Source organism: Mobula birostris, chromosome 3 (assembly GCF_030028105.1).
Source record: "Mobula birostris isolate sMobBir1 chromosome 3, sMobBir1.hap1, whole genome shotgun sequence".
In the NCBI taxonomy this organism is placed as follows: Eukaryota; Metazoa; Chordata; class Chondrichthyes; order Myliobatiformes; family Myliobatidae; genus Mobula; species Mobula birostris.
The window spans coordinates 17,596,117-17,611,232 of NC_092372.1; the positions used below are offsets into that span (position 1 = coordinate 17,596,117).

At 43.8% G+C, this 15,116-nt stretch overlaps 1 protein-coding gene across 2 annotated transcripts in view; it reads right to left on the reverse strand.

Annotated features, from left to right (window-relative positions):
• The window catches only part of LOC140194909 (A disintegrin and metalloproteinase with thrombospondin motifs 12-like), a 688,485-nt gene that overhangs the window by 325,841 nt on the left and 347,528 nt on the right, over positions 1-15,116 (reverse strand). For both annotated transcript variants that reach the window (XM_072252276.1, XM_072252277.1), the window contains exon 11: positions 8,542-8,687. In XM_072252276.1, the coding sequence (XP_072108377.1) occupies positions 8,542-8,687 (146 nt within the window). The remainder of the gene's footprint in view (positions 1-8,541; positions 8,688-15,116) is intronic.

The following is a 15,116-nucleotide window of genomic DNA, read 5'->3' on the forward strand; positions in this document are numbered from 1 at the left end:
TCCAATCCTGCGGTACCATTCCCGTGGACAACGAGGACATAAAGATCCCAGCCGGAAGCTCAGCAATCTCTTCTCTTGCCTCGTGGAGCAGCCTGGGGAATATTCCGTCAGGCCCCGGGGACTTATCTGTCCTAATGTATTTTAACAACTCCAACACCTCCTCTTCCTTAATATCAGCATGCTCCAGAACATCAACCTCACTCATATTGTCCTCACCAGCATCAAGTTCCCTCTCATGGTGAATACCGAAGAGAAGTATTCATTGAGGACCTCGCTCACTTCCACAGCCTCCAGGCACATCTTCCCACCCTTATCTCTAATCGGTCCTATCTTCACTCCTGTCATCCTTTATTTCTTCACATAATTGAAGAATGCCTTGGGATTTTCCTTTACTCTACTCGCCAAGGCCTTCTCATGCCCCCTTCTTGCTCTTCGCAGCCCCTTCTTAAGCTCCTTTCTTGCTTCCCTATATTCCTCAATAGACCCAGCTGATCCTTGCTTCCTAAACCTCATGTATGCTGCCTTCTTCCTCCTGACTAGATTTTCCACCTCACGTCACCCATGGTTCCTTCACCCTACCATTCTTTATCTTCCTCACCGGGACAAATTTATCCCTTACATCCCGCAAGAGATCTCTAAACATCGACCACATGTCCATAGTACATTTCCCTGCAAAAACATCATCCCAATTCACACCCGCAAGTTCTAGACTTATAGCCTCATAATTTGCCCTTTCCCCAATTAAAAATTTTCCTGTCCTCTTTGATTCTATCCTTTTCCATGATAATTATAAAGGCCAGGGAGCGGTGGTCACTGTCCCCCAGATGCTCACCCACTGAGAGATCTGTGACCTGACCCGGTTCATTACCTAGTACTAGATCTAGTATGGCATTCCCCCTGGTCGGCCTGTCCACATACTGTGACAGGAATCCATCCTGGACACACTTAACAAATTCTGCCCCATCTCTACCCTTGGAACTAATCAGGTGCCAATCAATATTAGGGAAGTTAAAGTCACCCATGATAACAACCCTGTTATTTTTGCACCTTTCCAAAATCTGCCTCCCAATCTGCTCCTCTGTATCTCTGCTGCTACCAGGGGGCCTATAGAATACCCCCAGTAGAGTAACTGCTCCCTTCCTGTTCCTGATTTCCACCCATATTGACTCAAAAGAGGATCCTGCTACATCATCCACCCTTTCTGTTGCTGTAATAGTATCCCTGACCAGTAATGTCGCCCCTCCTCTCCTTTTTCCGCCCTCTCTATCCCTTTTAAAGCACTGAAATCCAGGAATATTGAGAATCCATTCCTGCCCTGGTGCCAGCCAAGTCTCTGTAATGGCCACTACATCATAATTCCATGTATGTATCCAAGCTCTCAGTTCATCACCTTTGTTCCTGATGCTTCTTGCATTGAGGTACACACATTTCAGCCCTTCTACCTTACTGTCTTTACACCGTTTATTCTGCTTCTCTTTCCTCAAAGCCTCTCTGTATGTTAGATCTGGCTTTACTCCATGCACTTCTTTCACTGCTCTATCGCTCTGGGTCCCATCCCCCTCACAAATTAGTTTAAACCCTCCCGAACCCTGCTAGCAAACCTACCTGCAAGGATATTGCTCCCCCTCGAGTTCAGGTGCAACCCATCCAATCTGTACAGGTCCCACCTTCCCCAGAAGAGATCCCAATGACATAAAAATCTAAAACCCTGCTCCCTGCACCAACTCCTCAGCCAGGCATTCAACTGCCATCTCCTCCAATTCTTACCATCTCTGTCACGTAGCACTGGCAGCAATCCTGAGAACGTCACCCTTGAGGTCCTGTTCTTCAGCCTTCTGCCTAATTCCCGAAACTCAACACCTTCTATGCACTCTTTGAAAGGGAGAACACAACTACAGCTGTGAAGATCCCTGCTACACCTGATGACACTGTGATCACTGTCTCAGAGGCCGATGGTAGACTCTCTTTAAAAAGAGTGAACCCCCGCAAGGGAAGAGGTCCCAATGGAGTATCTGGTAAGGCTCAGAAAACCTGTGCCAACCAACTAGCAGGAGTATTCATGGACATTTTCAACGTCTCACTGCTACGGGCAGAAGTTCCCACTTGCTTCAAAAAGGCAGCAATTATATCAGTGTCAAAGAAGAATAATGTGAGCTACCTTAATGACTATCACCCGGTAGCACTCACATCGACAGTGATGAAATGCTTTGAGAGTTTGGTTATGACTAGACTGAACTCCTGCCTCAGTGAGGACCTGAACCCATTGCAATTTGCCTATCGTCACAATAGGTCAACAGCAGATGCAATCTCCATGGCTCTTCATACAGCTTTAGATCACCTAGACAACACAAACGTCTACGTCAGGATACTTTTCATCAACTATCATTTTTTAGGCATCCGTTAGTCTCGTGAGACCATGGATTTGCGCCTTGGAAGGTTTCTAGGGCGCAGGCCTGGGCAAGGTTGTATGGAAGACCGGCAGTTGCCCATGCTGCAAGTCTCCCCTCTCCACGCCACCGATGTTGTCCAAGGGAAAGGCACAAGGGCTGATACAGCTTGGCACCGGTGTCGTCGCAGAGCAATGTGTGGTTAGTGCCTTGCTCAAGGACACAACACGCTGCCTCAGATGAGGCTCGAACTAGCGACCTTCAGATCACTAGACTGACGCCTTAACCACTTGGCCACACGCCAACACTCATCGACTGTAGCTCAGCATTTAATACCATCATTCCCACAATCCTGATAGAGAAGTTGCAGAACCTGGGCTTCTGTACCTCCCTCTGTAATTGGATCCTCAACTTCTTAACCAGAAGACCACAGTCTGTGTGGATTGTTGATAACATATCCTCCTCGCTGACAATCAACACTGCATCTCAGGGATGTGTACTTAGCCCACTGCTCTACTCGCTGTATACACATAACTGTGTGACTAGGCATAGCTCAAATACCATCTACAAATGTACTGACAATACAACCATTGTTGGTAGAATCTCAGGTGGTGATGAGATGGCGTACAGGAATGAGATATGCCAACTAGCGGAATGGTGCCGCAGCAACAACCTGGCACTCAACATCAGTAAGACGAAAGAGCGGATTGTGGACTTCAGGAAGGGTAAGACGAAGGAACACATACCAAACCTCATAGAGGGGTCAGAAGTGGAGAGAGTGAGCAGTTTCAAGTTCCTGGGTGTCAAGATCTCTGAGGATCTAACCTGGTCCCAACACATTGATGTAGTCATAAAAAAGGCAAGACAGCGGCTATACTTTATTCGGAGTTTGAAGCGATTTGACATGTCAACAAATCCACTCAAAAACTTCCATTGTTGTACTGTGGAGAGCATTCTGACAGGCTGCATCACTGTCTGGTATGGAGGGGCTACTGCGCAAGACTGAAAGAAGCTGCAGAGGGTTGTAAATCTAGTCAGCTCCATCCTGGGCACTAGCCTACAAAGTACCCAGGACATCTTTAGGGAGAAAGGCAGTGTCCATTATTAAGGACCTCCAGCACCCAGGGCATGCCCTTTTCTCACTGTTACCATCAGGTAGGAGGTACAGAAGCCTGAAGGCACACACTCAGCGAATCAGGAACAGCTTCTTCCCCTCTGCCATCCGATTCCTGAATAGACTTTGAAGCTTTGGACACTACCTCACTTTTTTTAATATGCAGTGTTTCTGTTTTTGCACATTTTTTAATAATCGATTCAACATACGTAATTGATTTACTTGTTTATTTATTTGAAGTATGTCGCTTCCAGAATTATTTCCAGTTAGCAGACGATTTCCTTCCACGCTTCTCTGACGTACTGGGAAATCGCGTATGAGGCAAATTACAACAATGGTTTGCGATTGCCTTCTGCCGGGCGAGTTTTTTTAAACAGATCACCATCTCTTACTGGAAGCCACTGGATTCGAACTCGGAACCTCTCAACCCGAAGTCCAGCACTGATGCCACTACACCATCAGCCGGCCTGTTTATTTATTATTATGTTTTATTTTATTTATCATTATTATTATTTTTTCTCTCTCTGCTAGATTATGTATTGTATTGAACTGCTGCTGCTAAGACAACAAATTTCACGTCACATGCCGGTGATAATAAACCTGATTCTGATTTTGACATTTGAGTATTTCATCACTTTTGGAATACATCTATCCTGCAATATCCTCACTTTTTCCAGTAACTCACACCATTGCTGCCCTGCTGTCATCCCTGCCTTCATCTCCTTCCAATTTACTTTGGCCATCTCCTTTCCCATACCACCATAATTTCCTTTACTCCACTGAAATAGTGCTATGTCAGACTTTACTTTCTCTCTATCAAATATCAAGTTAACTCAATCATATTGTGATCACTGGTTCCCAAGAGTTCTTTTGCCTTACGCTCCCTAATCAATTCCAGTTCATTACATAGCACGCAATCCAGTATAGCTGATACCCTCGCAGGCTCAACGACAAACTGCTCTAAAAAGCAATCTCTTAGGCGTTCAGCAAACTCACTCTCTTAAGAGTGACCATTACCAATCTGATTTTCCCAATTGACCCATATGTTAAAATCTCCCATGACTACCATACCATTGCCCTTTTGACTCACCTTTTCTATTTCCTGTTGTAATCTGTGGTCCACATCCCAGTCACCGATGGGAGGCCTGTACATAACTGCCATTGAGGGTCCTTTTACCCCTGCAGTTTCTTAACTCAACCCACAAGGATTCAACATCTTCTGATCCTGTGTCACATCTTTCTACCTATTTGATGCCATTCTTTACCAGTAGAGCCACGCCACTCCCTCTGCCTACCTTCCTATCCCTCCGATACAACGTGTAACCTTGGACATTCAGCTCCCAACTACAACCATCCTTCATCCATGATTCAGTGATGGCCACAACATCATACCTGACAATCTGTAATAGTGCAACAAGGTCATCCACCTTATTTCTTATACTCCACGCATTGAGATACAACACCTTAAGTACTGTATTTTCTACTCTTCTTGATTCTGTAACCTTGTTAGCTACAACTATATCCCATCACCTGCCTGTCCTTCCTGACAGTCTGACTGCACACTAACTTTGCTTTCTTACCATCTGTCCTATCCTGAGTCCCTTCACACCAGTTACCAATCCCCTGCCAAGTTAGTGTAAACCCTCCCCAACAGCTCTAACAATCCTGCCCATGAGATTATTGGTCTCCCTCAGGTTCAGGTGCAACCAGTCATACCTCCCCCAGAAGAGATCCCAATGATCCAAGAACCTGAAGCCCTGCCTCCTGCACCAGCTTCTCAGTCAAGCATTATTCTGCCAAATCATCCTGTTTCTACCCTCACTAGCATGTGGCACAAAGCAGCAATCCAGAGATTACTTACTCCCATGGAGTTCCTGCTTCTCAGCTTTCTAACTAGCTCGCTAAATTCTCTTTCCAGGATCTGTTTGCTCTTCCTTCCTGTGTCATCGGTACCAATATGTAACGAACAGAAGTTAAAGAAAATCAGAAAAACCCTACATAAAGAGAAAAATGAAGATCTCAACATGTATTGTTAGAGTGGATTCATCAGCATTGGAGGAACATATGCCACTTAATATTACGCTGATCATGAAACAAGCAAAAATCTGTCATGATAAATTGAAAATTGAAGGTTATTGTGAATCTTTAGCAGGCTGGTTGCAGAAATTAAAGAAAAGGCACAGCATTCAATTTTTAAAGCATCTGCTGATCACAAAGCAGCAGAGAAGTTCATTGATGAGTTTGCCGAGATCATCACTGTTGAAAACCTAACACCAGAACAAGCCTACAATGCTGATTGTTTTTCTCCCTTACATAAGTAAGATTCAGATACAGTGTACTGTAACCTTCTAATCTAAGACGGCATCGTAGGTGCAGACTGAAAGCCTGCCATTGTTTATTGTTGTTCAATAGCTGATTCAGCTATTCTCCAATGCTGTTGTACTGCTTTTGTTAGTCTGTATACATTATATTTTCATTATATTAATGGAATGGAATGGTTTTTGCTGTTAAGTACATATGAGTGATGAACAAGTGTAAGTCCAAGACTGCTTACCGGTAGCACGTAAATTCAGAGTCGGAAAAGATGCCAATCCCAAGCTCTCTCATTATGTGTTCCAAAATCCAAAACTTTAAGCACTTCTGGCCCCTGGCTTTTCAGAAAAGGGGTATTCAACCTGTATTAGGCCCTCTGAATGTTCATATAATTTGTCATTAGATTGAAAGCAAAGGGGCTTTGTTAGGAATGAACTGTCCTTTCAGCCGGACAATATCATGATAATCCAAAAATCAATTTCATTCATTTATCACAGAGTTTCTGGAGTTTTTAACTCCAGACAATCACCTGTCTCTCTATCTTCCACCATCGAGTTTATGGTGCATAAGAACTAGGAGCACAAGTAGTCCCTCTGGCCCATTGAGCTTGCTCTGCCAATCAAGAAGATTGTAAGTCTATAAGACATAGGAGCAGATTTGGCCATTCTGCCCATCGAGACTGCTCAACCATTCCATCATAATCAGTAAGATCATAGCTGATCTGGCCGTGATGGGAAAGGTGGCTTAATTCCGCTCCTGGGTCTTTTGCTCTAATAGTCGTTTTCTTTTTGCACATTGGTTGTTTGTCAGTCCTTGTTTGTGTGTAGTTGTTCATTGATTCTATTGTATTTCTTTGTTTTACTGTGAATTCCTGAAAGAAAATGAATCTCAAGGTAGTATAATGCTGACATACACATACTTTGATTCTAAATTTACTTTGAACTTTGAACTAATTTGCATCTTCACATTCTTTATAATCTTGTGAAATTATTCAAGAAATAAAGTCATAGAAAACAACAGCATAGAAACAGACCCTTCGACCCTTCTAGTCCATTAACATTTAAACTGCCTACTCCATCCACCTTCCCCCGACCCCTCCATACCCCTTCCATCCATGTATCGATCTAAACTCCCCTTAAATGTTAAACACAAAATCGCACCGACCACTTCCACTGGCCACTCGTTCCACACTCTCACCACCCTCTGAGAGAAGAAGTTTCCCCTTAAACATTTCAGCTTTCACCCTTAACTTATGACCTCTGGTTGCAGTCTCACTCAACCTCAGTGGAAAAAGCCTGCTTGTATTTACCCAATCGATAACCCTCATGATGTTGTATGCTTCTATCAAATCTCCACTTAACCTTCCACATTCTAGGGAATAAAGTTCTAACCTATGCAATCTTTCCTTGTAACTCGGGTCCTCCCATCTCAGCAAAAGCCTTGTAAATTTGCTTGGAACGCACCACTGGGGGCGGTGGCTGAGAACGAATCAAGAGAGATATTTATAAGACTCTTAGATTGGCACATGGATATAAGAAAAATGGAGGATTGTGGGATGTGTAGGAGGGAAGGGTTAGATTGATCATGGTGTAGGTTAAAAGATTGACACAACATTGTGGCCCGTCCTGTCCTGTACCATTCTATGTTCAATGAAATCATATGTGAAGCTATTAATAAAAAAAAGAGAAACTGGTGCAAAATTAGGTCATAGATACAAGAGATTCCACAGATCATAAACACGAGATAGTCTGCAGATGCCAGAAATCCAGAATAACACGCACAAGATGCTGGAAGAACTGTCCGACCTGCAGCATTTAGCAGGAGTAGGTCAATCGGCCTCTGTCCCACGTTTCTGTTTGTTTTCACCCTACTCTCTCACTCTGTTACTGTTCAAATGTCTGTCAATAACTTCCTTGAGAACATTCAATGACATCATTAAAAGTTCTCCGGGGTGGAGAATTACCATAAAGCGTGACACAGAGAAGGAACTCCTCAAAGGACTGTAATAAATTTGTCAACCATTTCCATCATAAAATCATGCTGAATATTTGTTGCATGATTATTTTTAAATGACCATTCATTATTAACTCCTTAATAATGGATGTCAGCTTTTCCCTCAAAGACATATATTGAGCTAATTGACATATAATTTCAAGCTTCTGTTACATTAGACTGAGTACTTGTGTTGAATCAGCAGTTAATCTTTTGGGAGCTCTGCAACATCTGCCATCAGATTCCTAAATAGATATGAACCCGTGAACATTACCTCACTTTTTAAATATATATCATTTCTGTTTTTGCACGATTTTTAATCTATTCGATATACATATACTGTAATTTATTTATTTGTTTATTTTTCTTCTAAATTATGAATTGCATTGAACTGCTGCTGCTAAGTTAACAAATTTCATGACACATACCGGTGATATTAAACCTGATATTGATTCTTTGGACAACAAGCAACACACATCAAAGTTGCTGGTGAACGCAGCGGGCCAGGCAGCATCTCTAGGAAGAGGTACAATCGACGTTTCAGGCCCAGACTCTTCGTCCGTCCTGACGAAGGGTCTCGGCCTGAAACGTCGACTGTACCTCTTCCTAGAGGTGCTGCCTGGTCTGCTGCATTCACCAGCAACTTTGATGTGTGTTGCTTGAATTTCCAGCATCTGTAGAATTCCTGTTGTTTGCGTTTCTGATTCTTTGGCCCTGATAAGCCGGCATACTCACACAGGATTGCTGCAATGTCTCTCTGCTGCTTGAACACCTGCTCCACAACTGCGTGTGCAATGCGACCAGGAGCCCCAGGACCCCCATCCTCCATCGACAGCCTCTGGCCGGTTTCCAACAGCCACACACTCACTGTTAAAGCACCACTGAAAGAGAAAACGATTGACCTTAAAATAAACTGAATTGCAAAGACTTTGTAATTCATGCCTTGAAAAGTAGGTTGCTCATTGTATTCATTGAACTAGCAAGGACACGTCTACAATTTTACATTCTGCAGTTTTTATCTTCACCTGTTTGTGCTTTGCGGCTAATTCCCCTCATTAATTTACCAGCTAGAAAACTTCATCAATAGTTTATTCCAGTAGAAATCCTGACCTTATCTTTTGATCTATCCATCCGTTCTCCATCAATTATGCAATATACAATTAACTTTTTCCAGACCTTTAGACATAGGAGTAGGATTAGGCCATTCAGTCCATCGAATCTGCTTCACCATTCCTTCATGGCTGATTTATAATCTCTCTCAATCCCATTCTCCTGCCTTCTCCCTGTAACCTTTGACACCCTGACCAATCAAGAACCTACCAAACTAATCAGAATCAGGTTTAAGATCACTGGTGTACATTGTGAAATTTGTTGTTATGTGGCAGCAGTAACATAATACATAATAAAGCAATATATAATAAAAACTGTAAGTTACAGTAAGTACATATACAGTATATATATTAGTTAAATTAAATAAGTAGTGCAAAAAAAGTACTGAGCTAGTGTTCATGGTAGCGATATCCATTCCGAAATACACCCAATAACTGGGCGTCCATAGGCGACGCTGGCAGTGAAATCCAGAGATTCATCATCATCTGGCTAAGGAAATTCCCCTTCATCTTTGTCAAAAGCAGGGGTCCATGGCCCTCTTGCTTAATGGCATTGGTCAATGGCATAAAGAAGGCTGAGGATCCCTGTTCCAAAGGGATGCTCTTCATTAAGTACCCTCACCATAATAAATCAGCCGTTATAGAATGGTGGAGGATACTTGATAGGCTGGATGGCCTAATTCTGCTCCCGTCTTATTGTCTCACTCTAGTGGGAAGCATTTTCCTTCTCCTCCTCAGTAGTCAACCAGCGCAGTCCAGTCAAGCCAACTGAGTTACCTGCGGTAAAGGAGCTACACAATTGCTTGGCAATCTTCATGGAGTACAACGTCAGCCTAAAGAAATTGTGTTCTGATGCTGGTGTATTATCTTTATGTAAGGGAGATGAAAATATATTTCAATACTGGTTTCTGAAAATTACCTTTAAGCTGATGCAGTCAGCCAGCAATGGTGCCCCTCCTCCTTCCCTTTTTCCCATGGTTCACAATCCTCTCCTATTAGATTCCTTCTTCTTCAGCCCCTTACCTCTTCCACATATCACCACTCAGGTTCTTAATTCACCCCCATCCCCATTCTCCCTCACATGGTTTCACCTATCACCTGCTACCTTGCAGCCTTCCCCTCCCTCCACCTTCCTAATCTGGCTTCTGCCTCCTTCCTTTCCAGTCCTGAAGAAGGGTCTCAGCTCAAGACGTCAACTGTTTACTCCCCTCCACAGATGCTGCTTGACATGCTGAGTTTCTCCAGTACTTCTTTTGTGTGTTGCTGAACATAGAACATAGAATAGTACAGCACAGTACAGGCCCTTCGGCCCACAATGTTGTGCCGACCCTCAAACCCTGCCTCCCATATAAGCCCCCACCTTATATTCCTCCATATACCAGTCTAGTAGTCTCTTAAACTTCACTAGTGTATCCGCCTCCACCACTGACTCAGGCAGTGCATTCCACGCACCAACCGCTCTCTGAGTAAAAAACCTTCCTCTAATATCCCCCTTGAACTTCCCACCCCTTATCTTAAAGCCATGTCCTCTTGTATTGAGCAGTGGTGCCCTGGGGAAGAGGCGCTGGCTATCCACTCTATCTATTCCTCTTATTATCTTGTACACCTCTATCATGTCTCCTGTCATCCTCCTTCTCTCCAAAGAGTAAAGCCCTAGCTCCCTTAATCTCTGATCATAATGCATACTTTCTAAACCAGGCAGCATCCCGGTAAATCTCCTCTGAACCCTTTCCAGTGCTTCCACATCCTTCCTATAGTGAGGCGAACAGAACTGGACACAGTACTCCAAGTGTGGCCTAACCAGAGTTTTATAGAGCTGCATCATTACATCGCGACTCTTAAACTCTATCCCTCGACTTATGAAAGCTAACACCCCATAAGCTTTCTTAACTACCCTATCCACCTGTGAGGCAACTTTCAAGGATCTGTGGACATGTACCCCCAGATCCCTCTGCTCCTCCACACTACCAAGTATCCTGCCATTTACTTTGTACTCTGCCTTGGAGTTTATCCTTCCAAAGTGTACCACCTCACACTTCTCCGGGTTGAACTCCATCTGCCACTTCTCAGCCCACTTCTGCATCCTATCAATGTCTCTCTGCAATCTTTGACAGTCCTCTACACTGTCTACAACTCCACCAACCTTTGTGTCGTCTACAAACTTGCCAACCCACCCTTCTACCCCCACATCCAGGTCATTAATAAAAATCATGAAAAGTAGAGGTTCCAGAACAGATCCTTGTGGGACACCACTAGTCACAATCCTCCAATCTGCATGTACTCCCTCCACCACCACCCTCTGCCTTCTGCAGGCAAGCCAATTCTGAATCCATCTGGCCAAACTTCCCTGGATCCCATGCCTTCTGATTTTCTTACTTTTTGGAACCTTGTCAAATGCCTTACTAAAATCCATATAGATCACATCCACTGCACTACCGTCGTCTATATGCCTGGTCACCTCCCCAAAGAACTCTATCAGGCTTGTTAGACACGATCTGCCCTTCACAAAGCCATGCTGACTGTCCCTGATTAGACCATGATTCTCTAAATGCCCAGAGATCCTATCTCTAAGAATCTTTCCCAACAGCTTTCCCACCACAGACGTAAGGCTCACTGGTCTATAATTACCCGGACTATCCCTACTACCTTTTTTGAACAAGGAGACAACATTCGCCTCCCTCCAATCCTCCGGTATCATTCCCGTGGACAACGAGGACATAAAGATCCTAGCCAGAGGCTCAGCAATCTCTTCCCTCGTCTCATGGAGCAGGCTGGGGAATATTCTGCCAGGACCCAGGGACTTATCCGTCCTAATGTATTTTAACAACTCCAACACCTCCTCTCCCTTAATATCAACATGCTCCAGAACATCAACCTCACTCATATTGTCCTCACCATCATCAAGTTCCCTCTCATTGGTGAATACCAAAGAGAAGTATTCATTGAGGACCTCGCTCACTTCCACAGCCTCCAGGCACATCTTCCCACCCTTATTTCTAATCGGTCCTACCTTCACTCCTGTCATCCTTTTTTTCTGCACATAATTGAAGAATGCCTTGGGGTTTTCCTTTACCCTACTCGCCAAGGCCTTCTCATACCCCCTTCTTGCTCTTCTCAGCCCCTTCTTAAGCTCCTTTCTTGCTTCCCTGTATTCAATAGACCCATCTGATCCTTGCTTCCTAAACCTCATGTATGCTGCCTTCTTCCACCTGACTAGATTTTCCACTTCACTTGTCACCCGTGGTTCCTTCACCCTACCATTCTTTATCTTCCTCACCAAGACAGATTTATTCCTAACATCCTGCAAGAGATCCCTAAACATCGACCACATGTCCATAGTACATTTCCCTGCAAAAACATCATCCCAATTCACACCTGCAAGTTCTAGCCTTATAGCCTCATAATTTGCCCTTCCCCAATTAAAAATTTTCCTGTCCTCTTTGATTCTATCCTTTTCCATGATAATGCTAAAGGCCAGGGAGCGGTGGTCACTGTCCCCCAGATGCTCACCCACTGAGAGATCTGTGACCTGACCCGGTTCATTACCAAGTACTAGATTTCCATCATCTGCAGAAGCTCTTGTAATTAGGTTTTGAGTGTTGGACGATTGGCTAATTTTGTTAATTCATTTAATTTTAATTTATTTAATTCATTTTATTGAAAATTTTAATTCATTTAATGGAGGTCACTGTCCGGGCTAGCTTAGGGATTTGAAGCCAAAAGAAACAGAAATGGAATTATCTATTTGACATCTTGTACCTGCTTAATCATTCAATTAGATCACTTTAATCTTTTATTTCAGCACCATATTATTTTACTAACCCCATTTTCCTGATTTTATTAGTATCAACAGATTAGATTCTCTCGACAGAACTTCCACACCACTTTGGGAGGGAGACTTCCAAAGATTTACTCATATCACAGTGAGGAAATTTCTTTGCATTCTAGTCTTGAATAGATGGTCCTTTATTAAGAATCAATGGCCTCTGTTCTAGACATTTCATTCATTGTGTATATGTCAGTGATTATAAACCATGATAAAATACATAAAACAGATAATACTCGTCCTGTGCCCAGCCGGGGGAGGGTGGTCTGTAGCTTCACAATCCCCATTCTCCCCGACATTTTACAGACGAAGTTTATCTACTCTGGCACCTGCTAATGAGATACAGCTGGACCATGTACTACGGGTGATATCCATCAATGGCCGTGATACAGGAAGAGGTGAGAAACATCCTTGGTATAGAGTCAAAGCTGCATACACAGAGTCCAGTCCAAAAAGTTGCCTGCTGTGCGGGAATCCATCAGAGCCTAATGTGTGCGTAGTGCCATCAGAGTGTGAAGGAGGGCAAAGACAGAGATTTGGGCTATGGTGCTGGAATGAGAGGGCAGGGCGAGCTTACCAGATAAAAGGCCCCTCCTCTCTACCTGGTGGTGCTGTTGTCCCAGACACAAGTGGGCGTTTGGAGCTTCGCTGACTGGCGGCTCTGTAGTAAGCGTATAAGTTGTTTCTCCACTGATGCTCACACTACTGGGGAGTTAAGGAAGCTCTACCTAACTGCCTGAGTTCCGGAGACGTCTGTGAGGAGGGTCTTGCAGGCTGAAATGGTCCTGGGAATGGAACTGGGGTTCTGGTTGATGATCTCGAGTAACGCTGTTTCGTTTGGTTGTATTCATGGGTACTCATGTATGGTTGAATGACAATTGAACTTGACTGAGCTGAACTGAAATTTGCTGTTTGGCGGCTGCATTACAGTGCAATACTAAAAAGCCCTGCAAATTACAACAAGAAATTGGTATTAACATAGAATATAGAAATCTACAGCATATTACAGGCCCTTCAGCCCACAATATTGTGCTGACCACGTAACCTACTCTAGAAACTGCCTAAAATTTCCCAACTGCATAGTCCTCTATTTTGCTAAACTCCATGTAGGGTCTTAAACGACCCTACTGTATCTGCCTTTACCACTGTCACTGGCAGTGCATTCCACACACCCACCACTCTCAGTGTGGAAAACTTATCCCTGACATCCCATTATACCTTCTTCCAAGCACCTTAAAACTATGCCCCCCTTGTGTTAGACATTTCAGCCCTGGGAAAAAGCCTCTGGCTATCAACATGATCAATTCTTCTCATCATCTTATACACCCCCATCAGGTCACTTCTCACCCTTCGGCACTTCAAGGAGAAAAGGCCAAGTTCACTCAATCTATTCTCATAAAGCTTGCTCTTCAATCCAGGCAAAACCCTTGTAAATCTCCTTGAACTTGGCCTTTTTCCCTTGGAGCGACCGAGGATGAGGGGTGACCTGATAGAGGTGTATAAGACGATGAGAGGCATTGATCGTGTGGATAGTCAGAGGCTTTCTCCCAGGGCTGAAATGGCTAAACACAAGAGGGCACAGTTTTAAGGTGCTTGAAAGTAGGTACAGAGGAGATGTCGGGGTAAGTTTTTTACGCAGAGAGTGGTAAGTGCGTGGAATGGGCTGCCGGCAACAGTGGTGGAGGCAGATACGATAGGGTCTTTTAAGAGGCTCCTGGATAGGTACATGGAGCTTAGAAAAATAGAGGGCAATAGATAACCCTAAAGTAAGTAAGTTCTCAAGTAAGTATATGCTTAGCACAGCATTGTGGGCCGAAGGGCCTGTTTTATGTTGTAGGTTTTCTACGTTTCAATGTCTCTATGTTATATGCTGTCGTCAACCTTGACATGCCAAAATGAACCACTTCACACTTATTTGGGTGCAACTCTGTCTGCTACTTCTCAGCCAGATGGTTTGAGATATGTCTATTTTAATGCAAGGAGTATCAGTAAAAACACAGATGAACGTAGACCATGGAGCAATACATGGAACTATGACGTTGTGGCCATTACAGAGACTTGGGTGTCTCAGAGGCAGGAATGGCTGCTGAGTGTGCCAGGCTTTAGATGTTTCAAAAAAGACAGGGAGGGGGGCAAAAGAGTTGGGGGAGTGGCATTGCTAATCAAGAATAGTATCACGGCTGCAGAAAAAAGGAAGTCATGGAGGGATTGTCTACTGAGTGACTGTGGGTGAAAATCAGAAACAGGAAGGGGGCAATAACCCCAATGGGTGTCTTTTACAGACCCGCAATAGTAACAGAGACATCAAGGTACAGATAGGGAGGCAGATTCTGGAACAATGCAATAATAATAGTTTTGTTGTGATGGGTGATTTT